Source organism: Paroedura picta, chromosome 15 (assembly GCF_049243985.1).
Source record: "Paroedura picta isolate Pp20150507F chromosome 15, Ppicta_v3.0, whole genome shotgun sequence".
Taxonomy (NCBI): domain Eukaryota; kingdom Metazoa; phylum Chordata; class Lepidosauria; order Squamata; family Gekkonidae; genus Paroedura; species Paroedura picta.
Genome location: NC_135383.1, coordinates 4478854 through 4500706, shown reverse-complemented (window position 1 = coordinate 4500706; position 21853 = coordinate 4478854). Strand labels below are relative to the sequence as shown.

Sequence of the window (21853 nt, the reverse complement as noted above, 5' to 3'; positions counted from 1 at the left end):
CCAAAATACTTGTTTTGGGATAAGTTTTCCTGCCCTAGCCAAACTCCCAAAGACAGTGTCCTCCAAGCCAAACAGCTAGTCCTTATAATTATCCTGCTGGGGCAGGAACTGCTTGAGCCAGTTCTCCTGTTCTACAAAGCACAGCAGGAAAGGGAGAGATTCTCTCGGACTTCTTTCACAGCACGCCAGCCCTGTCTTTGCCTGCCCTTCACAGACGGGGAGAGGAGGCAGAGCACTTCCTCAAGGGTTCCTAAAGGTTTCTGTCTTGTTCAGCTAACTGCAGGCCTAGCTGTTTGGGCTGGACAAAATAACGGAGGGGTGGGGGGAGCGTTTGTTCTGAAGAATGGGGAAAGGTGGGAGGGCAAACAGGGAGAGTGCTGTTTTTCCACAAAGGAATGTGAACATCGGATGAATGTGAGATACGTGATTCAAACCAACAAAGCAAGCCAAGAAATCCACTTTGGAAGGAAGGCCATAGTGGAAATTGCTTTTTCCCCCCCCTATCAAGGTTGTTCCAGGGCAGGGGGGATTCCAGGGGTTGGCAGTAGGCCCCATGCTGAGGAGGGGCCTTGTCGTGTGTTCAACATTGCCTATCCCCCTCCCCATTCAGTTTCCTTAGCGATGGTGTGGTGTGATGTGCCTGCATTTGTGTCTTTGTGCAGGAGGTCTTTTGCTAGGGGTTGATTTTCATGCTGCTTCTTTAAAACTTTGCATATATCTCAACTGTAACACCAGCACCTGCCTTTGATTGAGAGACATCTGCGACAACTCAGGTGTCACACACAGAGAGGGTGAAAGGAAAACACCACCACCGGGTAAGACGAAGATTTCAGTTGCTGTGTTATATTTTTTTTTGCCAAGGAACATTCACTACTTTACCCTGAAGGCACGCACACACACACACACAGACACACACACACACACACACAGACACCCCACCCTCGCACACAAACGCGCCGTCACTGTCCATCTCTGCTTATAACGTCAGAGCGATTCAAGGAGTTTTGTAATCTCAAAAAACAAGAGGTCTGCTTGGGCAGAAATGTTCCTCTTTGGCCCCTCCCCCTCGGCGAGAAGGGCGGAGCTCAATAACGCCCCACCTTTTAAAGTGCATGAGTATTGCCATTTCACAAAATGGAAGGACGCCCACTCTCTTAGAATTTCCTCCTCCTCTTCTTAAGCTGGATAAGGCTATGAAAAGAAACCGGCAGGGCCGAAACTCCAGACACCTCCGACCCAAAGCCCACATTTTGGCCTTCACAGGTCTCTCGTGGGCAGCTCCTGTTTTAGCAAGTCTACATCTTGGGCTGCTTGGCTTGTCCAAAAAAAAACCCAAAACGAACGGGGATGGGACCTCCGCCGAGTGCACTGGCTCTTTTCGCCTTGCTAAGACAATGCGCGCGCACCCCTCCGCTTTCAGCATTGTTCGTTATAAACGCATTAGGCCAGCTGTGGTTCTCGAAATAAAAATGGAATACAAAGTTCTCCGAAAGGGTGGGTGGGTGGGTGGGTGGAGGCGAGGGCAAGGAAGCCGCCGAACCGCCCTCAAACGAAGATCTGGATCCGTTCGCGGACAGTCTGCCGGCAAATGGGGCACACCGTCAGGGCCGCGCTGCACTCCAGGCACGACCCGTGCCCGCACTGGAAGACCAGTTTGATTTGGTTGTCGATACAGATGGGGCACGTGATGCGCTCTTCCATCTGCCGGTAACGGTTCTGCAGGTCCTCCATCAGTTTCTGCTGGTCCGTGGATTCCGAGCCAGGGCTGCACTCCACTTCTGTGCTGTCTGGCAAAAGGGAACCAGAGAGAAAGGAGGGGGGTGAGAGGAAGGCTGCCGATTGAGGACTACTCAAGATGCTCTGCAGGGGGGCTGCCCCTGGGGACGATCTGGGAACTTCAGCAGGTGCAAAAGGCAGCAGTACGTTTGCGCTGGAGGTGAGATTTGAGCAGGCTTCTCAAGTCAGAACTCAGTCCTAAAGTGCTGTGGCATACCAGCTCTAAAGAGCCCTTTGTGCACGCGGAAAAGGCAAACAGACAAGGAAAATCCCTGGCCTTTTGTTGTAGTTTGTCCCTAGAACCTGATACGCAGAGGTATACTGCCTCTGTGCGCAGAGGTTCCACTTAGACTTCACAGCCAATCATAGCTGACAGAGGTGTGTCCTCCACGACTGAGTCCCGTTTCCCACCCACCCCCTTCCTTAAGCAAACCCCAGACGTTCAGAGCTTTGGGGTGTTCTTCCAGCCCCCCCAATTTTCAGACTGAAAAAGGGGGTGGCCTTACCTTGCTTGACCTTCTTGGTGATGGTCACCTGACATTTGATGCATCTCTTCATTCTCCGGGAGCATTCTAAGGAAGGCAGGGAAAGAGAAGCAAAGCTGGAATGATTGGTTCGTATTATCTGGTCTACAGGTTCTGTGTCCCAGATGAAATCTGCACGGGGAGATGGCGTAGGAGGGGCTGCCGGAAAGGCGTAGGAGGGGCTACCAGTTTCAGAGATGGTAGGAAGACCCTCCTCTCCTCGCTGTCCTCTTCTGGTGGTCTGCCCAGCCACCCAACCATCTTCCTTTGTGTGGTGCAGAAGCAGGAAGAAAAACTATCCCAAATACCCACGGGTGCCAAGAAGGAGAGGGCAGACCCTGGTTCCACAGACCCTGGCTGGGGTGTGTCTGCACATGAGATGTAACGCTGCGATACCTTCGCACACAATGCTGTGCTGGCAGGGGAAGAAGTGGATCAGCAATGCCAGCTCCGAGCAGACCAGGCACTCCGATGGGGCGGCCACCTTGGCCACACTAAGGTTGGTCATCGTGTTGGGGGTGGTGTGGACCCTCCGCAGGCTGCACGTCACTGTGGAACTCTCCGAGGAGTCTTGCTGATCCCTGTAGGCATCATAAAAAGGAGATGAGGCGTTGCTCAAAGGCCATGTATATACTGGGCACGCTCTATACCTGTGGCTCTCTATATGCCCATGGACTACAGCAATATAGCCCCTTGGCAGATGCCAGGATCTGACCTCTAGGTCTCTCTGCAATGTGTAACTGAACATCTGTGCTCAAGGAACGTTTAACGTCATCTCCCAGAATAGTTAGCTAGCCATTATGTGATTTCAAGGTTCCCCTCCCGCTTCCCCCTGCGTTTTCAAAAAGAACTCTGAAATTATGGCTTTGCATTTAAAGAAAATGCCCACGCCAAAGCATCTAAGGGTGGGTTTCTGTCTGCTCTTTGTCACGGCAAAAGGATCAGCCAAGAAAACAGCTCGGTTTCCGAGAAGATGAGGGTTGAAGCTCAAACGGTTTATTTTAAAAGTCTGGAAAATTTAAAAGACCTGCTGCTGGGATGTCTCCTCGGCCTGCACTCATGTACAGATCGGAACGGGAGACCCTTTGCCCAGAGTTCACATTTTGATGTGAGCTTCATAGTTCTAATCTTATTACCAGTCTTTGAGACAGAACACAAACTAAATGGCCCCCATCTTAGTGCGCATATGATTCTTTCTGAATGATCACAGCTTTTGTTGTTTCTCGCCTTGGAATCTGAACCACACCCTAAAGGTAGTTTGTAATAGTATTCTTACATTGTAGACCGTGGCCTGGGGCCATAGAACAAAGGGAATACCATGCTGGAGGCGACCCAGGCTCAGCCCTTCCCAAGCAAAAGCCCTGAGAAGATCACAAGGTGCGTATGAGCAACTCCTCTGGTTGTTTGGCCTTAACTTCTGGCACACTACAAAAAGGAGTTCAGGAACCGAAAAAAGTTAACAAAAAGGGAAATGTCTGTAGGCCTATTGGGGAATTTATGCCCCATCTAAATGGGCCAAGCTTTTGAATCGGGCAGGTTTTGAACAGGAACGCATTTAATAAACAAGGCAGCGGTGGGTGCGGTGAGGCCTACCTGAACTTTTGGGAGAAGTTCTTGATCAGTTGAACGATGCTTCCGTCCATGACGAGGTCAAGGGGGGACTTGCCTCGGTGGTTGGCGTAGTTGATGTCGGCCCCTTCTTGGGCCAGGTAGCACGCAATGGCTGCTCCGACGTTCAGCTCAATGTTGCCCAGGAAACCAGAAGCCCGGAGCTGAAGGGGCAGGCGGGGGAGAAAAGAAGGGATAATTTTAAGCAGCTGTGGTGCCTTTCCCATTCTTACCTGGGCGTATTTAAAGGAGACTACGGCCTTGTACTCAGCACATGCAGTTGAGAAGAAAGACTGTGGGTTTAGTTACAAGGCTAAAGGATCTTGGAACAGAGTACTCCAGCAACCAGGCCTCGCTCCCTCACTCCCTCACCCACCCACCCACCCACCCATCCATCGTCTGTCTGTCATCCACCCACCCATGCACCCACCCATCCATCTGCTGCCCTACCCCGAGGGCTCAGGGCAACTTACAACATCCGTAATAGCAAATCTAAAACACTGGCACATTAAAATTCAAAAGCAAATACTGAACATTAAAATAGTTAGCACGAAAAACTTAAGAGCGCGTTGAATTAATTTCCATTTCTTGTGCCAGTGGGGTACGGGACTCATGTGACGTGGCAGGGGGGCCAACACCAAACCACGCAAAGGCTCTGACTGGCCCGGCTCCCTAGTTTTACCTTGGTGCAGAGGCTGTCTTCATTGTCCAGTTGCTCGTCGGCCACGATGGACATCAGGTTCTGCCTCTCTAGGACGATGTGCATGGCCGTGTCGCCGTCCTCGTCTTCTGCGTTGACGTCACACCCCTCGCTCACGAGCAGCTGCACCATCTCCATGTGGCCCTGCGTGACCGCCAAGTGAAGGGGCATCTGGTTGCGGTTGTTCTTGAGGTTCACATCGCAGCGGCCCTGGAAAGAGGAGAACCGGAGCCAGGAAAGGGGGATAACAGAGCTGGTTGACCAATCGGAATTTTCTCAATTAGGCTGTTGTCTTTCTTTTGGCGTGGAAACAGGCACTAGTGAGTCAAATTCAACACTCGATACTGGCAGCAAGTGGTTGACCATAAATGTGAACAAACGAAGAGGAACCGGGAATTGGCACCAAAAAGGATAGTCTCATACAATCTTTTAATCTTCTTGAGTAATATCATAGAATCAAAGAATCAGAGAGTTGAAAAGGGACCTCCTGGGTCATCTAGTCCAGCCCCCTGCACTATGCAGGACACTCACAACCCTATCACTCATCCACTGTAACCTGCCACCCCCTTGAGGCTTTACAGAATCAGCCTCTCTGTCAGATGGCTCTCCAGCCTCTGTTTAAAAATTTCCAGAGAAATTCCATATCAACAAGTATATATACACAATATTAGCACGGGAAAAAAAATCACTTGGTCAACTAACGTGGGGAAAAAGCAAAACAGAAGATGAACAAGTCGGCCGTGCTGTTTCGGGCTGCCGGAGTCCTTCCTTAGTTTTGCACCAGACGACACATTCCTACTACCAACCAGGGTCTGTACTGAGATCTTCTCTCAGTTGGGAGTAGGAAGATCTCGTCGCATTCTGGGACCCACCAGAAGATTCCCACAGGATCACCGAGTTAAACGGACCAGTGCTTAGACTGAAAGGGAGACAGCTTTGAATGTTTATGTGAAGGCAGTGTCCATGTCACCAGCAAAAAAAGACACCTCAAAACAAAAAAGAATCTTTCTTCTGTTCCTGGATTTACCTCTTTGATTAGGATCTCAGCCACTTCCTTATGATTGTTGAGGGCGGCCAGGTGCAACGCGGTGAAGCCGTCTTCCTTCTTGGCATCCACCAGCTGCCGGGCCCTTGCCAGGATCTTCTTGATGGCTCTAAAAGGTAAAGGGTAAAGGTATCCCCTGTGCAAGCACCGGGTCATGTCTGACCCTTGGGGTGACGCCCTCCAGCGTTTTCATGGCAGACTCAATACAGGGTGGTTTGCCAGTGCCTTCCCCAGTCATTACCGTTTTACCCCCAGCAAGCTGGGTACTCATTTTACCGACCTTGGAAGGATGGAAGGCTGAGGCGACCTTGAGCCGGCTGCTGGGACTGAACACCCAGCCTCATGGGCAGAGCTTCAGACTGCATGTCTGCTGCCTTACCACCCTGCGCCACAAGAGGCTCATTCTTGGTGGCTCTGGAGGAGGTCAAAAAGTTCAGAGCAAAAAAAAAAAAAATTCAAATAAGGAGGAGGCAGAAGAGGCTGGAGTCTCTGGTGCCGCTCATCACAAAGGGCAAATGTACAGCAGAGAGACAGGCCCGCTCAGCAGATATTAATGTCCTTAGCGGAGCGCCGGCAGGGACGTGAGCCAGCAGTCAGGGAACACGCACAAGGAGAGAGCTCAAGTCGCCTCCAAGATCAAGTTAGGAGAAGGGGAGGAAACGGAGGCGGGGGGGCTGCTTGGGCTTCCCGTTCATAAACGAAAAAGAAAAAGAGAAGGGCGAAAAGATAACGAGAAGCCTTAATCCTTCTGCTAACCCAGCAGCGTGGCACTCCGATTCTCCCGTGCCCCCCTCAAACTGCACCCTCCCCCCAGATTTTATTAAGCCTGGCTTGTTTGTCCCCGCCTTGAGAGTCCTTATTATAAAAGCAGCAGAATAAAATACACTGCTGCCAGTCAAACAGTGTAAAGATTATTGTATTTATCTCTTAAGCACCAACTGCAGGCACGGTGGTTTTACAGAGGTCACTGCCCCAAGGAGCTTACAGTCACCTTCCCTTCCTCTCCCCACAGGAGGCATCTTATGAAGCAGGTGGAGTTGAGAGAGTCCAGAGAGAGCTGTGACCGGCCCAAGGTCCCCTTGCAGGCTTCGTGTGGAAGAAGGGGGAATCAAAACCAGTTCGAGTCTGCTGCTCCTACCCTATTATTATTGTATCTGCCTCTGGTCCTTTCTCTCCAGACATAGGGCGGGTTACGTCAAAGCACATGACGCCATGCCGGTGACGGATTTTGCCAAATTAGAGGGGAAAGTGTCATTCTGGAAAGACCGGTGGGCGTGTCTGTGTGTAATTATCCTTCAGGAGCTCTGGTCATTATGGAAATATCCACATAACAGCAAAGTCACCTCAAAGGTTTTTTTTTTTTTTAAGAAGCAGGATACTTCACGGAGATTGTTTCCGACAGGAATAAGCCCTCAAAAGGCGACTTTCCTAACCTCCTTCTTGTGAATGATGCCCCCGTGTGGCCCAATTTATATGCTGCCAGAGACCAAACCACACCTGGCATTCTTAGGGATGCGCTTAAACGTGAGTCTGGTCTAGGGAAGGCCCGTTTCCCAAGCGAGGGTCACCAGAGGAGAACAAACTCCTGACGGATACCGTTCGGCAAAACCTCACTTGGCCTGTGTTAAAGTTCTGCCTGAGTCGAACCCGAAAACGCGAGGAGACCTTAAACAATTATTGCCTCTACTCCACTGGCCTCGCCTCTGGATCTTTGTTTCTTCTGTGTGTGTGTGTGGGGGGGGGGAGAGGAAGTGGGGCAGAAGCAGAACAAAACAAAATTTAAGCCGTCTGTTCACGCTTACAATTTGTTCCCTTTCAGAGCCGCGTGGTGCAGCAGGTTGAATCCTTGCCGGTTTGGGATGGTGAAGTCGATGGTGGGGACTTCCGTGAGGGTCTCAATGATGCACTTGAAGTCCGCAGTGATGGCGTAGTGCAAGGGGGTGTCGCCGTAGGAATCCTGCGCGGGGGTGGAGGGAGGAGAAAGAAGGCAGAGATGATGCACCGTCCGGAGCTCAGTAAGATGCAATAGTTTGTTAACAGCCCAGTCAAAAGAAGCCCTGCAGTTTAAATGCTTCTCCAGAGACCATGCTGGAACGCCATGGCAGCCTTTTTCAACCTTTTGACCATGGAGGAGCCCCCTGGAACTACACTCCCCTCCCCACGAGCTTTTTGCCAGCAGCACTGGCATGACACCCACCGGCAGGTTGACGTCACAGGTGTATTCACACAAGGCCTGCACAACTTCTGTGAAGCCTTTGTTGACTGCGATGTACAAGGCCGTGCACTTGACGTTGTTCAAGAGGTCTAGGTTGGCACCTTTGCTGGCGAGCACGCGGGTGACTTCGGCTTGGTTCCTGGGGAACGAAATCTCAAAATGACTAGCGGGACGTGGATATCGCTCCTGGTCACCGTGCAGCAGGAATCCGCAAGCTCCCCCACCCATCTACTCCTGCTGTGGGGCAGGGGCTCCCTGTCCTTTTTGAACCTTTGGAATTCTGAAAGAGAAGGACGAGTGGAGCCGCCCAATGGCTGCTACAGCTTATCCAGGGACTGCCAAAACGTGTTGAGGGTGGAAACGCCAGCCCCTGATTCCTGTGGGCCTGGGTATTTCAAGCTGGAGATGTACATGCGTCTACGGGTCAATCTGTCCTGATGAACCACCTTGGGTGGGAACGTATGTGGTGGAATGGATCACCTTCTATATGGTGTTACTGACCATATACAGGCATTACTGACCCAAAAGCTGCATAATGGAGTGCCGTGTCCCCTTCCTCGTCTCGTAGGTTGATGTTGGCGTGGGCCTGCAACAAGACCTTCACCACTTCCACCTGGCCCAGGTAAGAGGCCACCTGGAGCGCCGTCCTGCCCTGGTTTTTTATATCAACCTGTGGAGAATTTAGCACTGCTGAGAATGATCAACATTTTTTTTTAAACAAATCCTCCGAGCCAAATGTTAACATACCAAGGGAAAAGGTTCTGACGGAGCCTGCTATGTTAACTTTCTTCATGCAAGGAATGTTTTTTCCCCCGTAATGCAAGGCTCTGTGACTCCTGAACTCCATTCTACCACCCTTGGAAATTTGCCAGTTTATACCCAGCTTGACCTGGGTACGGAAGACCAGACCAAGCTGCCTTCAGTGAAGCCAGGCATGGTGGATTAGGAGGCAGAGAAGAGGAAGAAGCTATTTCATTATACCCTCCAGTGCCTTATAAGTTCCTTCTGTTTTTCTCCCAACATTAGATGCCCTGTGAGGTAGGTGGGGCTGAGCGAGCTCTGAGAGAACTGGGACTAGCCCAAGGTTACCCGGCTGGCTGCACGTGGAGGAGGAGTGGGGAATCAATCCCGGTTCTCCAAGAGACCCATCCCTCTTAACCACAACATCACACTGGCTCTCAGGGAACAAGAAACCTCTATCTGGGGCATTTAATCTGTAGGATCCATTTCATGCATGCAAGCAGCCCTTTACGGCAGTAAAGTCAATGCGCCTGCTACGTGCGAATTTGTTCTAGGTTTCTTTCATCCACACAGATCCGCTTGCCTTGTCGGGGTATTTCTGAACCAGATCCCGGACTTTGCTGACGTTCCCATGGGCCGCCTCGATCACCAGGCGGCCCGGGTTGTCCAATTCCATCTTCTGCGAGAGCAGTCTTCCCAGCACAGAGAGCAAGGTGCCTGCGTGGGGATGAGAACGGAGGTTAACTGAAGCGGTAAGAGGGCAGCAAAGCGTGCCGAGTTAACTGGGGACAGAGGCTACTGTGCAAGAAGTCAGCAAAGACCCATGTGTGGCTTTGAGACCGGCCCGGAGGGTGGAGGGTGGAGGAATATTTTCTCCTGCAGGTCAGACTGCAAACATTTCATCCGCAGCTTGTTCCTGGAGAAACTGGAATGTTTCTGAACATCCCGTGCTATTGCAGCAGCCCTCTGAACATTCCGCACTATTGCACAAACTCAACCAATTGTGGGTCAGAGGATGCAAAGAACCAGCATAACAAGACAGCTAAGAGGCTGTTTTGATAACAGGTGCCAAGGCTCCGCTTTCTCCCCTCGCTCTCACTTTTAGACTCCTTTGCGTCCTCGATTGTCATGAGGTTAGCATCCTCCTCTCTTTGGTAGGCCGTCAGGCAGGCGGGGTTGAAGGTCCAGGACTGGCCTGCGAAAGAGACCCGCAAGTCCCCGTCTCCGAAGACTTTGATCACCTTGCCGATGTGCCCGAGGGTCTGCAACAGAAAGGGGAAGCTGATTTCAGGAATAAGGGAAGGACCCCAGTCTCCGGAGGGATCTGCCCCTGTTAAGTGCCTTGCCAACTACTTCCAGTAGCACACTAAGATGTACAAGCACACGTGCTTGTACAAGGAATGCATAGCCAATTCATCTACATATGAAAGTATATTAATATATGCACCACTAGGGGGCACTGAATAACAGCCTTTCTAAAAAATGTATTTCATTTCATTTCATTTAACCCCTTGTTTCCTGCATCCATGGCTCTGCCTCAGTTCTCCCATTAATGGGAGTGAGCTGGCGGGGATTGAGCGAGTTCTGCCAAGGCCTCTCTTGCTGCTCTGACTGCCCGCTAACAGCCTCGAGAGTCCTTTGCCCATTTCTCAGCTTATTTGGGAGCAGGGCATCACATGGACCTGAGGCTGTGTCTGTCCTTACCTCAGCTCAAAAGCGTTAAATTTAAAAACGCAACGGGGGAAAAAACAAAACCAACCAACCAAACCAAAAAAGAACAAGGGAGGCAAAAGGAAAGAGAACAGATCATTTTTTTTTTCTTTTTAAGTTTCCCAGGCTGTCCCTGAGCAACGAGGAGACACGCTCACCGCGCCCATTTCATCCGTCCATTCCCCGTGACCCGACTGCAGCTGCTTGACCGTTTCCACGTCATCGATCACACGGACGACGTCGTCGACCCAAAAGGTGTTGAGCTACGAGGGGAAAAAGTAAAAATGGTAGGTGAAGAGCGTGCTGGAGAAGGCATTAGCATAAGCCAGGGGTAGTCAAACTGCGGCCCTCCAGATGTCCATGGACTACAATTCCCAGGAGCCCCTGCCAGCAGTTGCTGGCAGGGGCTCCTGGGAATTGTAGTCCATGGACATCTGGAGAGCTGCAGTTTGACTACCCCTGGGCATTAGTATTTGAATGGGAGGCCACCACTGAAGGCCAGAGTCATGACACAGAGGCAGGCAATGGCAAGCCACCTGGTTTGTTCCTTGCCTTGAAAACCCTACGGGGTCGTGGTAAGCCAGCTTCAATTTGGCTGCACTTTACCCCAGCAGCCAACCCAGAGCAACCTGAGAGCCAGCTGGGTGCAGCGGGTGAGAGCAGCGCCCTCTGATCTGGCGAGCCGAATTTGATTCCCCCACTCCCCCTCCACTTGGGCTAGTCACGGTTCTCCTCCCAGGGGATATTGCACGTCTGAAGAGGCTGTCCTGGCGGAAGCTACCTTGGTCAGAGCCCCTGGATGGAACGTCCAGCGGATATCGCTGTTGAACTGCACGCGGACGTCTCCTCGGTCTGTGATTCTGTGTACAGTTCCTGTTTGGCCGATGAACTTTGAGTGTGGACACGAGGCAGGAGAGAATTGAGGGAGGGGGAGAGAACAGAAAAATGTGAATTCCATCACAGGGGAGAAGAAGTTATAGTTGCTAGATGCATCAGTACGAGAAGCAGTTAAATACCTGTTAACAGCTGCAATATTCGCCTTGGCTAGTTTTTTGGAAGCTAAAAGCATCTTCCAAGTAAACTAGATTGGTTGAGGAAAATTTGGGAGACAACGGAGTTAGCTAGGCTGATAGCTTTGGCTAATAAGAAAGAAATTATAGGTTGGGAAGCATATTCTATTTCCACTGTTAGATTGTGTTGCAAGAATTATGTTGAAAGTAACAAAGGGGATTGGTGTATATTGGCCTGTTTTGAATTATAGTGGGTAGTGAAAGTTATTCTGCATTTATTATCATACAAACTATATCATCTAATGCAGCGGGGCCATTAATATCTTTAGAGCAGGGGTAGTCAAACTGCGGCCCTCCAGATGTCCATGGACTACAATTCTCATGAACCCCTGCCAGCGTTTGCTGGCAGGGGTTCATGGGAATTGTAGTCCATGGGCATCTGGAGGGCCGCAGTTTGACTACCCCTGCTTTCGAGCTTCCCCCATCCTGAAACGTTCCTTATTAGGGTTGCCAGCTCTGGGTTGAGAGGCGCCTTGAGACTTCGGGGGAACGGAGCCTGTGTAGGGTGAGGTTTGGGGAGGGACCCCCCTCCAAAGCAGCCATTATCGCCTGGCAATCAGCTGCAATCGCCAGCTGTGTTCCTTCTAAATGGTCAACAGCTTTCTGGAACTGCACAGGGTCTCGTGCTGCCTGTTGCTCATTTTAAGATTACAGCAGGCATTCTGCTCAGGATGTGAACTGCTCTACGCAGTAAGGGGGAAACTTAGAGGGAATACTGATCACCAGCCATTACCTGACGATTAGCAACTCTGTTATTGAAGGACTGTGTTTTGAGACTTCTCTCCCCAAGTCAGCCCACCTGCTTCCCAGTGCCTGATCAATTCCCCTCTGGACACAGTCCCCACAAGTATCAGTGATTAGTGGTAGCCATGTTTTCCCCTTGCTCCTGTCTCCAAAACCGGGGAGAAGGATTTGGTCCACACCTCAGCCATTTTTGGATTCCAGCCTCCATGTCCTTCTTGCATCTCTCGCAAAATGTCGATGTCCAGGAGGCATTTCACCTTGTCTCCATGCTGGAACGGGTGCCTCTCCGTACTCTCCTTCTTCTGTAGCTCAGCTGGTTTACCTGGGAAGATGGAACAAGAGGGAGTCTCAATGAGGCTGATAATCGCCATCCTTTCTTCTCCTTACAACAGAAACCCTGTGAGGTAGGTGAGGCTGAGAGAGCCCTGACAGAACTGCTCTGTGAGAACAGCTTCTAACAAGACAGTGACTAGCTCACGGTCACCCAGCAGGCTGCAGGTGGAGGAAGAGTGGGGAATCAAACCTGCCTCTCCAGATTAGAGGCCATGGCTCTTAACCACGACACCAAGCTGGCAAGATTTATTCCATGAACCCCAAGGGTCAACCCACCTAATCTAGGGAGATGCTCCTTATAGTAAAAACCTCCAGACGCTTCCATAATGCACTTCAGGTCAACCTTTCCTTTGTGCCCGACTCGGTACACGTTCGTGGTGCCGTCAACCCAGGTGACGCTGGCCACGCTTCGCCCGGTCTCTACATCCCAGCCACGGATGTCAATGACGCGTCCGGTTTTGCCTTCGCCCCCTGAATGCAAGGTGAAAAAACCAGAATAAGGAGACTGAAAACAGGCATTCATGGACACAGATGGGAAAGGCAGGTGAGCATGTGGCCTGTGTTTTGCCGTCCAAAATGAATACGGCGAGGAAGTCGTCAGGACGAATGTTTTAGCAACATGGCTGAAAAAGTGCTGAGGTTCTCTCGTCTCCTACAGTGGGCCCCGTCCCCTCTTAAAAGAAAGGGGGTGAATCTGCTTACCATCCTGGTTGCCCCATTCCCAGTCGGGGCCCCGGACGACTTTTGCTCCCTGGAAAGTCCCCTTTAAGGTGATGCGTGGCAAATTCTGCCGTGGAGTCACAGTGACACTGCAGGGGAACAGAAGAGCCACAGAGAAAAAGCCAAGCTGTTAATTCGACTGCTCGTGCCGACTCTTTGACCGTAGAGTAGCCCTGGGATGTTACTCAGAACATGTGCATGCACAAATCTCATTCCAGCTCAAATGCCATGTTTCCGGCTACAAAAGCCCCCTGATTTGGCAGTCTTCTCTCACTGAGTAGCCAAGAGCAGACAAGGGTTCTAGGAACCTAAAAATTTTGCACTGGCTCTAACAAACGTTGACTCAGGAATGCCAGCAAGGAAAATGGGAAAGGCCAGAACAAAGGGAGACTCAGGAAGACAAAGAAACTTAATAAATTTAAACAACAACAACAATAGTGAAACGAGAATGGGCACATCTGTGCATACTTATTTATTCCCAAGATTAGAACTCGGGATTTCCGGGGGAAATGCAAACCATAGAGTTAGTATGGGGCCCCCAGAAAACTATGGTGTCCACTACTACTCTGAGCCCTAAATCCATTAATTAGGGATCGCGAAATATATGATTAACCAGCCAATATTTATATGTGGTTTGCAGAAAGCTGCCGTGAAATTCTGTGGCCGAGGTGAGATTCGAACCAGGGGCTTCCTGATCTGAAGCTGCTCTTGTGGACACTTCCTTATGCTCTCACCTGGAGTCCTACTGCCAAGGCCAATCTCTCTCTGTATTCTCTGAACTGTCAGAAAAGAGCCCCAGAGTCCTTTTTTTAAAAACAAATATGATCTAGCCAAAGTTCAACACTTTCCCATTTTCATGACTGCAGGAGGTTAACCATTAAACTAAATTAACCATTCTGCAACGTTTTGGGAATACACAAATATGTCCACGGAAGTTTGCAACCTCTGGTTAGAAATTTAAATTCTGTAATAAGGGAAGGTGTAAAACGGTGAGGTCTGTGACTTCGAAATGAGTCTACACCAGGGGTAGTCAAACTGCGGCCCTCCAGATGCCCTTGGACTACAATTCCCATGAGCCCCTGCCAGCATTCGCTGGCAGGGGCTCATGGGAATTGTAGTCCACGGGCATCTGGAGGGCCGCAGTTTGACTACCCCTGGTCTACACTCTTTGCACAATGGTCGTTAATGTGCCTGACTTTCAAAATATAGAGACGAAAAAGCGACGTCAGTAGGCAATGCAGATGTCCTAGCTTAAACGCCGGCTGCTGAAATGAACCGGCCATGACAGCCGCTCTGTTTGGGTTGGACTACTTCCTCCATCGCTGATCCTGCTGAACCTTCAGCATGACTGTCCCTACCCCCTCTCTTAAAAATAGACTTTCCACACCTCCTGGCCTCCCGATATCCTTGCCCCTCCTCACCCGCAACCAAACAAGCAGAGATTTCCTCAAGAGCTTCTCAACCAGGGCTTAGCAGGTTTTGTGTCCTTTGTGGAGACACGCACGTCCGCTTGGAGGATCTCTTTGACAGAAGATCTGCTCTGTCCTCACCTTAAGAGACCTGACCCCGAGGGATGGAGACGCACCGCTGGGCTAGGTGGAGTGGAAAGACCCCACTGGGATGTGAGGCAGTTTCAATGCTTGGGCTACAGTGGCAGCTGGTGCCAAAGGAACATCATTTAGAAATCTGCCAATCAAATCCCTGAAGGCCAATCAGAAACCTTCCTGGGCAAAAGCCCTAGTTGGTGTCCCGCCCCCAGGAAAAGTTGGGGACCTGCGGTTTAAGATTTCTCTTAAACAAACCACAGCAGCAAAAACTGCACCGTGAGCAACTAGGCTTGCGAGAAACTTTTGCAAAGCATGGGCCCAATTAAAGGCCTTCCCAGGCTTGTTGGATTTAGGGTTGTCAGTTCTGGGTTGGGAAATACTTGGAGGTTTTAGAGAGGGAGCTGAAGAAGGTGGAGTTTAGGGAGGGGAGGGGTCCCAGCAGGGTATAATGCCACAGAGTCTGCCCTCCCAAGGAGCCATTTTCTCCAAGGGAACTGATCTAGAGATCAACTGGAATAGCAGCAGATCTCCAGGCGCCCTGGTTGGGTTCCTTTACTCTGCAATCGCTCTCTGGTTCTAAGCAGGCCGCTGTTTACTGAGGACAGCCCTGATTTTCAATCCCAGGCAAACTGCTGTCCCATTTCCCAGGGGATGCCGTCCATTCACCATCTCCGCCTCAACAGATTTCAGCAGCTGCCTTCATCCCAAGCGCAAGGTTTTGCGGTGTTTTTAAATCCCACACGCACCCCCTGCTGGTATTTTCCTCTGTGGCCCCGTGGCATTTCTCGTAGAGCAATTTCCGCCCCTCTGCAAAATCTAATAGAGCTGGAATTCCAGGGTCAGCACAGACCTGAGAATGGATACCTTAATTAAAATTGTTATTAAAGGCTGTACTGCGGTGATTAAACGCATCCCCCCGGGCAGTTTTGCCGCACTTTTAATAGCCTTGGTCCGTCTCCAGTATTTGGAAGCAAAACAACTCCAATTAGATTAAAATCGAGGAGGGCCCTGGCTCTGGTAGCACGGCCTCGCCTCATACATCAGGCTTCCTGGCAGAGTTCAGGCCAAGGTTATTTGCTTGCCCTCCGGCCCAGAAATGAGAAGCCTGGAATTCAAGCTCTTATTGCAGAACGGGGCCCCAGAACGGGCCTTGAATCTGGATCCGCAGTGGTGCAGGGGCAAGGGATGCAAACTGGCCAATGTGAGGACAAGGGTTGCCAGCTTCTGGCTGCGAAATTCCTGGAGATCTAGGGACGGCACACAGGGAAAATCACCAGTGTGGTATAATGCCACAGAGTCTGCTCTTCAAAGCAGCCACTTGCTCCTTGCGAACTGATCTCTGTCACCTGAGCTGTAATTCCAGAACATCTCTAGGCCCCAACTGGAGGTTGGGAACCCAAACAAGGACCTTTACGGGATATCCCAGCAGACTGGCAGAGATACCTCTTCAGGTAACAGGTTAGAGCTAGGCCATGCGACACTCCCTGTGACCCTTAATTTAAAGTTTTGTTTGAGCTGGGAAACAAAGCACAGTTATATTTTCTCTCCCCTGTGCTTTTTTTTAAAGTGCCAAATTGTTTTTCTTCTCCCGAAGTAAGTGAGAAAGTTAATTCAGTTAATTTTCTTTGTCCCTTTTGACGAACCACTCTGCTCTGTTCTGTCTGCAAAAACTCCCTTCCCCAAAACCTAACCTCCCCCCCCCAATAAACCCCTGAGGTCCCATGCTTCACCCAGAGTGGGCCAAGATTTATTGCATTAGCCAGATGTGAATTTCCTAATCAACACAAGGCCATCTGGTGTGGCTGCACCCTACCCTTCGCTTTTGGAGAGTCTGTCTCTGTGGCGACATCTGGCCTCTATGCGATGAGCTGGCGACCGGCCCAGTGCCGTTTGCCTGAACGCACAGTTCGGGTTTGCTGTAATCCAGCACAGGGGAGGAGGAGAGGATTTTCCGGGAGCAAGGAGATCAAGCAGTGGATGGAAGCAAAGAATTGTCAAGAGCAGCCCCCCTGCCCCGGACACGCAAAGTTCTAGCAATCCCAGGCGCCAAGGACAGAAAAGACCTTCGCCCCAAATACTGGAGAACTAGAGAATGAAGTCAGGGTTAGAGCGTCTGGCTAGGATCCAGAAGACCTGGGTTCAAATCCCCATGCTGGGGCAAGGAAATGTCTAAGTCAGTACCAAAGGTCCTTCAGCTCCCAGGAGTTTTACGGGTGACTTTCTGCCTGCCAAGGAGATGCTCAATATCGGAACTACGGTCTCTCCCTCAACTCTGATTTAACCAGAATGGTGGTCACAGCAGTCTTTGTGGTCACTCGGTAGGGTTTTCAAGCCAAGAGAGAGGACTTCCCTGGCGATCTCCCACCCAAGCAATAACCAGGGTCAACCCTGTTCAGCTTCTAACATTTGAAAGCACAGGCCACCCATGTCAGATAACCAGAACAGCCAGCATTAAACGGTCTTTATGCCTCTACTCAGCCGCAAACCTCTCTGGGGAACTGCCGGTCAGCCTTCCATTTGATCAGCGGATTTATTTCGAGGATCTCTCTCCCAGTTTCGCTGCATGGAAAACAAACCCTAAGGGAGGGTTAGCCCTGCAAATGCCCGATAAAACATCCAGCCGCAAATACGACCACCTCAATCTCAGTCAATCGCACCCAATTATCCTCAGCGTTGGAAACACTGACATGTCTCCGTAAATCTCCGGACGAGGACGTGTCCCTGGGTTTCTCTGACAGCCTCTCAAAACAAGGTCGTTTTCCGCATGTCAGATTGGAAAACCCCCCATGGAGAAGGCTGCCTGGGGTGGGGTGGGGTGGGGTAGGGTATATCTTTCTGAAAACCTGTTTGTCTAGACATCATGCAAAAACATCCAACAACAAGTAAGGCATGGTTGGGGGAGAGGATGGGCGTTGCGGGAGGAAGTAGGGTGGAAGTAAGCAATTTCCCCTCCCTCTTCTATTATTAATAGTGCTGGTTTGAGCCTGGATGGTATCGTTTGAGATGGCAAATAGTGTTGTCAGCGTTACAATTTGCAAGAGGAAAGACCCTGGCTGCTTAAAGAATAAAACAGCTTTATTGTGAAGAGAGAAACAACCTTACATAGAAAGAGAGAGAGGTGTAATAGTCTAACTATCTGACTGTTGTCTGCAATCATTCTGTCTGTTCAGGAGGCAAGCAGGGAGGAAGTATGCTCGAAGGAGCAGGAAGTCTCTAAATGAGCCAATCAGGACACAGAGGACATTTGAAAAATAACAGGAAATTCCTGACCTCCCCTCTTTGGGTCTTCTTCGGTGGTCTAATATTTAAATACAATCCTGTGACCTCTGTAGTCTGGAGAGAAGCTGTAATTCTTTGGGGGGGGGTTCCCCAAATTCCACTTGGAGGCTGGCATCCCTGCTTTAAGGCCCGTCCATCCACCAGGGACAAAACACCATCTCCAGAAAGGCTGGCCTGAAATGTACTGAGCTCTCTCTTCCTTTGGGGCTTCTCACCTTGGACTTGACAAATGCCCCCACTAACCGGTCTTTACTGCTCTCCACCTGGCCTCCTCCGGTTTTTCAACTTGAAAGGATTCATTATTGGGGAAAGAACACCCAGGGAATTGGGGGTGGGGGGAGAAAAGACACATCCTCATGCCAGATTTATGGCCACCCCAGTCCGCTGCTCACAAAGTCACAGGAGATTCTCCGCTGGATGCTCTGGAGATTTCTCCTCGTTACCTTGAAACCTGCCTTGCAGGGGGAACCAGGCCGCTGCACGAAAAGCCCCAGAGAGAGATGCGTTTGCTGTTTAAAAATAAACCAAAACTATGGAGTGTTTTTCCCAAAGGGGGTTGACCTAAAAAACAACATAAAGCCTGGGAATGCGCCAAACACGCCCAAGTACAGAATGTACCTGCACCAAGGAACCAGGATTTCCTCCTGCGTAACGTGTGAACTGGCTCGCCTTGCCTGTCACCTTGAGCCGAAGGATTGCTGGTGTGGCATTGTTGCATTTTTAAATTTCTAGGAAAGACGGCTCGTAACGCCAGGTCGCAGTCGTGTTCTGACAGTTTTGCAATAGCCAATGGTTGTGGGCGATAAAGGACAGCATGTGTGGCTTCCAACTATCTTTACAACAACCCTGTGAGGTAGAGCAGGCCAAACGTTGACAGCTGACTGGCAGGTTCCATTGTATTTATTAACTGGAGTTTTATTCCTTTCCTTCCTCTGTGGAATTCAGGGTCGTCTACGGAGCTTCCCCTCTCACCGGATTTACCTCCGCAATAACCCCTGCGAGGTAGGCTATGTAGAAAGATCACCCAGTGAGTTTCACACAACCTGGGCCGACGTACGCTCTGGTTCTGCCACTGTATCTTGAAAAAGAAACCATCCTCCCTCCCTAATTCAGCGAATACCCCTGGGACTAGGGTTGCCAGCTTCAAGTTGGGAGATTCCTGGACATTTGGGGGAGAAGAGCTCACTAGGATAAAATATCCTTGGCTTCACCCTCCAAAGCAACTGGAGTACAGTTGCATTCGGGTAGATCGCCAGGCCTCCCCTGGAGGTTGGCAAGCCAACTCGGGGCACAAAGATACTGGCTTCGTTTCAATAGGGGCAAAAACAATCCTTTTCTATCCCAGTCAAGCGGAACCAAGCCCTGGGGGATATTGTGCTCAGAGCCCCTGGAGGATTAATGAGGAGTGTGGAATCGATCACGGGATGAACTTTCTCGCAGAAAAACTCTCTCGCCGCAAGGAAGCCTCAAAGCGCAAAGCCACAATCTGCAAAGCCCCTGAATCACACAGCATCCCCCCCCCAATACACACACACAACCCAACATCCTCCCCGACTGCCCTGAATTCAAGCTAAAATCACGACGGCCTGGAACAAATAGGGGAGACCAGAGCAACCACACATAATGCCGGGCGTTTGCGGCTGAAGCTGCTTCACAGCCCAGCAGGAATCAGGCAGAAAACAGCTCTCTCCAGAGCCGGAGAAGACCCCTTTTCCTGTAATGAGCAGCAGCCCCCATCCACATGGCACGGGATGCAACTGGAGAATGCCCGGAGCAAAATCCACCTGGCCTATTTGAAGCCAGAGGTGGGCAAAGGAGGATGAACCCTCGCCATCACGGCTGGCTTTGTGTGCCTATCCCAGGATGAAACTCAAGTTATGTTACCATCTTTGCTAAGGGATCTCACAGAGGTGGCAGACAGGGACGGAGGGCAAGACAGGCCTGCCAAGAATCAGCCCAGAGTCCACACCTGGCTCTGTCACAAGTCCCGTCCGGCTTTTTTTAACTGCGTGAAACGGCACCGTAAGAATCTGTGTAGACCTGATTTAAATCCTCGCCTGTGCTTGTCACGCACAGATCCTCATGGGACACCGCTGAATGAGGGCAAATCATCCTAGCTGCCAGTAAAGAGATGCATCAAACCAGAGAAAATACAACACCTCCACTACCAAAACACCAAACATCCCAACACCAAAAAACAGCTTTTTAGCGCATGCACGGTTTTCCGCACAAGCACTAATCAGAAACCTCAATGACCACAGTGGAACTTAGATCAGACATGTGTGGAAACAGGGCGTAAGAGAGAAACACATCCAGCCAGTCTAGTCCCCCCCCCCTCGCTCCGGAAGGAAGATTCTTTACCAGCAGGCAACTCAAACCAAGGGACTTACAGCCACGAGTGGTCAAAAGCGAGGGACTTACGGTCGCGAGTGGGCCGTTTCGTAGCGCTCGAAAGCGTGGGCGAGGTCGTGCTTGTTGTTCATGTAGCACAGCATGCACAGGTCGTAATCAAAGCAGATCTTGCACTTCCAGCGCATCCCACGGATCCCATGCTTCTTGCAGCAGTCGCAGATGATGTTGGGGTGCCGGACGCCTACCGAAGAGAGAAGACCGGTTCAGGTGGGTTGCCGAGTCGGTCTGCAGCAGCACGAGGCAGCCTGAGTCCGGTGGCGCCTTTAAACCCAACCAGGTTTTATTCTGGGTAGAAGCTTTTACGTGTACCTGAAGAAGTGTGCATGCACACAAAAGGCTTATGCCTTGAATAAAGCTCGGTTGGCTTTCAAGGTGCCCGAGGACTCCAGGAGAGAAGAAGTGAAGACTTCAGGTGTCAGTTCAAGCACCAGGAAGGCCCTGCTGGGGGCAACCAAAAGCCCGTTGTGTCCAGTATCCTGTCTCCAACAGGGGACAGTCTGGCAGTTCTGGAAAGCTTAAAAGCAGGGTATCAATGCAATAGTTTCCCCTGCTGCTGATCCCCAGCTTTAAGTATTCAGAGCTATTCTGCTTCTGGACAAGGAGGTTCCGCTTAACCAAACACCTTACTCCAAAATATCCATGCCCAAATAGAGTCATTGAAGCGTCCTTCATGCCCCCACGCCCCCTCACCTTTTTTCCAAATCAAAAAGCCCCCAACAGCACCCCCCCCGGTCCGAGGATACTGCACCCTTCTTTGAAAACGGGGCTGAACCGAACTAGATTTTATCGCATTCTGCAAATGCAAACTTCCTCCAGCTCATGCTGCTCCTGGGGCGGCCAAGCGATCAAGCAAACCAATTCATTTGCTCCCCGAGGAAATGAAAGAGGGAATTTTTTCTTTAAAGGCAGGGAAGCATCGCTTCCGGGAAGAAGGACATGAGGCAACAGAAGGCAGCAAGCAGTTGTTGGGAGACAGGAATCCTTGATGCTTAAAAGCTCGCTCCCAAGAGGGAAAAAAACAAAACTTACCTATCTGCGCATTATCGTACAGCAGAAGGTCATACGCTCCTTGGAATCCTGTCCGGTAGTTGGTGCGGGTCCCCTGGTCCCACTGCACCACCACGGTCTTATCCGGCGTCGTGGGGCTCCCTTGCCGGCCGATCTCCACCACCGTCCCAATGTTCCCTTCGCCGTTGTCCTGGTTGCCCCATTTCCAGTCCACGCCACGGACCACCCGCATTCCGACCTGCATGCTTGCGGAGGAGTCCAAGTCCATCACGAGGCCGGGGGGCACCTCAGCTCGTCGGCCAGTCGGCTGGCTCAGAGGAAGAGGAGAGGAGTGGGCAACACATGGGCAAAATCTAGGGGGCAAAGGCAAAGAGCTCTGGTTACAAGAAGGAGGAGGAGGAGTTGGTATTTATACACCCCT

At 50.9% G+C, this 21853-nt stretch overlaps 1 protein-coding gene across 5 annotated transcripts in view; it reads right to left on the bottom strand.

The window, feature by feature from the left end:
- Positions 1–827: 827 nt before the first annotated feature.
- The window catches only part of MIB2 (MIB E3 ubiquitin protein ligase 2), a 35156-nt gene continuing 14130 nt past the window's right edge, over positions 828–21853 (bottom strand). For all 5 annotated transcript variants that reach the window (XM_077311284.1, XM_077311287.1, XM_077311283.1 and 2 more), the window contains exons 2-19: positions 21454–21785; positions 20434–20605; positions 13169–13275; positions 12743–12937; positions 12313–12455; positions 11101–11208; positions 10478–10582; positions 9709–9871; positions 9193–9326; positions 8390–8538; positions 7851–8007; positions 7456–7610; positions 5636–5762; positions 4591–4818; positions 3894–4072; positions 2697–2881; positions 2283–2348; positions 828–1787 (exon numbers count right to left, since the gene is read on the bottom strand). In XM_077311284.1, coding sequence (XP_077167399.1) covers positions 1546–1787; positions 2283–2348; positions 2697–2881; positions 3894–4072; positions 4591–4818; positions 5636–5762; positions 7456–7610; positions 7851–8007; positions 8390–8538; positions 9193–9326; positions 9709–9871; positions 10478–10582; positions 11101–11208; positions 12313–12455; positions 12743–12937; positions 13169–13275; positions 20434–20605; positions 21454–21700 — 2862 coding nt within the window. In that variant the 5' untranslated portion in view covers positions 21701–21785 and the 3' untranslated portion in view covers positions 828–1545. The remainder of the gene's footprint in view (positions 1788–2282; positions 2349–2696; positions 2882–3893; positions 4073–4590; positions 4819–5635; positions 5763–7455; positions 7611–7850; positions 8008–8389; positions 8539–9192; positions 9327–9708; positions 9872–10477; positions 10583–11100; positions 11209–12312; positions 12456–12742; positions 12938–13168; positions 13276–20433; positions 20606–21453; positions 21786–21853) is intronic.